Source organism: Polistes canadensis, unplaced genomic scaffold (genome assembly GCF_001313835.1).
Source record: "Polistes canadensis isolate GaletaPanama2010 unplaced genomic scaffold, ASM131383v1 scaffold_42, whole genome shotgun sequence".
Lineage (NCBI taxonomy): Eukaryota > Metazoa > Arthropoda > Insecta > Hymenoptera > Vespidae > Polistes > Polistes canadensis.
In genome coordinates this window covers 831,218-832,829 of record NW_014569589.1, presented here as the reverse complement: position 1 = coordinate 832,829, position 1,612 = coordinate 831,218, and the positions used below count along the sequence as shown (strand labels likewise).

The 1,612-nt window shown below is 27.8% G+C and overlaps 1 protein-coding gene across 1 annotated transcript in view; it reads left to right on the top strand.

Annotated features, from left to right (window-relative positions):
• The window catches only part of LOC106784957, a 3,595-nt gene extending 1,983 nt beyond the window's left edge, over positions 1–1,612 (top strand). The window contains exon 3 of the mRNA XM_014745025.1: positions 306–1,612. Coding sequence (XP_014600511.1) covers positions 310–1,041 — 732 coding nt within the window. The 5' untranslated portion in view covers positions 306–309 and the 3' untranslated portion in view covers positions 1,042–1,612. The remainder of the gene's footprint in view (positions 1–305) is intronic.

Here is a 1,612-nt window from a genome sequence, read left to right as displayed (position 1 = left end):
TATATATAAATAATGTATTTAAATTTTCTGTGACATTGTAAACGTAATTTAATTTAATGTATGTTAAAAACATCATAATCAAAAAATTTTCCTTAACAATTAAATTAATTTTATCAACAAAAAATATATATTACAATTTATGTTTGTTTGTAAATATAAAATAAATATTTTTATTCTTTTTTAATGCTACAAGTATGCTTGTGTTAACTATTTCTTTTATTAATTTGTAAGAATGAAAGAAAAAAAAACAACAATAGTTGTGTAATTACAAGAGAAGCATTTGAAGAAGTTGACACCTGTTCTAGCATTATGGAGCTACAAGAAAATGATCAAAGCGAAGATACAGCTGCCATGGGGCATATACAATTTGATTTAGAGATGGATTCTATTACTGAAACAGCTGTTTATTATTCTACTACTCCAAGAAAATCCCTTCGGGGTAAACGTAAAAAAACGATGGACGGGAGACCGCAATCACAAACTTCTTTGTTAAAATCTAATTACAATGTTAATGGCGAACAAAAAATAGGTCCAAAATATCGACCTATATGGCCAAAGCCTTATCAACCAAATTATTTAAATAAGCCTAAAATCTTTGGTCTATCATCCACGATGAATGAATTTTCTACATTAAATCCTGCGAGTCGAATTATTGTTACTACTACAACGAGTGCTTTACCAGCAAAAGAAAAAATTCAGGATAGTATGATGTCGGAGAAGCCTAGTAAGAGGACACATAATTATTCTAAATCTACTACGGCAAATTCCAACAGCTTGAAATTATTAACTAAAGAAAATGTTAATAACAAGAATTATGGTAAAAATTGCAGTACTTCGAGAAAAGATTTTAGGTTCATTCAGATACAAGACAAAGATAATAAAGGTAGCATTGAGTTATTTTTCGAAAGTATGGCACAGACCGTTTTAAGTTTACCTATGCATGTACAAGCTCAAATTAAAATGGAAATTTGTAAGCTTGTTACTATGGCAGAAATCAAATATTCTTCAATGCAATCAAAACACGGCTATAAAATTGATTGACCCAAGCAACTGTAAAAAAAGATTTTTTTTACCTTCGATAACGATTTAGGTATTACTTTTTCTTTTTTTTTAAATAGCCTAAACGTTATTCGAAATGTTAAGTTAATATAAATAATATACATAAATATATAAATAATGTTTAGAACAAACTGTAAATGTACAGAAAAAAATATAATAAGAAATATTATTCTAAATCGTGATGCTTTATTTTAAAGAAGGAAGTTTTAAAAAAGAATGCTTGTGATACAAGTTCCCAAGATATAATACGTTGTTGTATATACAATGGGTAATTTGTTAATGAACAGTTTAAACTACGAACAAATAAGACAATGAATGCTTTTGTGAAATATTTTTTATGTTTTGACACACAACAAACACCTCATAGAACAAACAGAAGAAGAAACCACGCTATGTGTAAGATTTATAAAACTGTACAGTAAGTGATCGTGTAACAAATATCTTTGAATGAATTATTTTCGTTACTGATCACCTACTGTAGTGCAAAACTAATGAGAGATATAGAGAGAAAGAGAAAGAGAGAGAAAAAGTTGGATAAGTTTTGCATTTAATA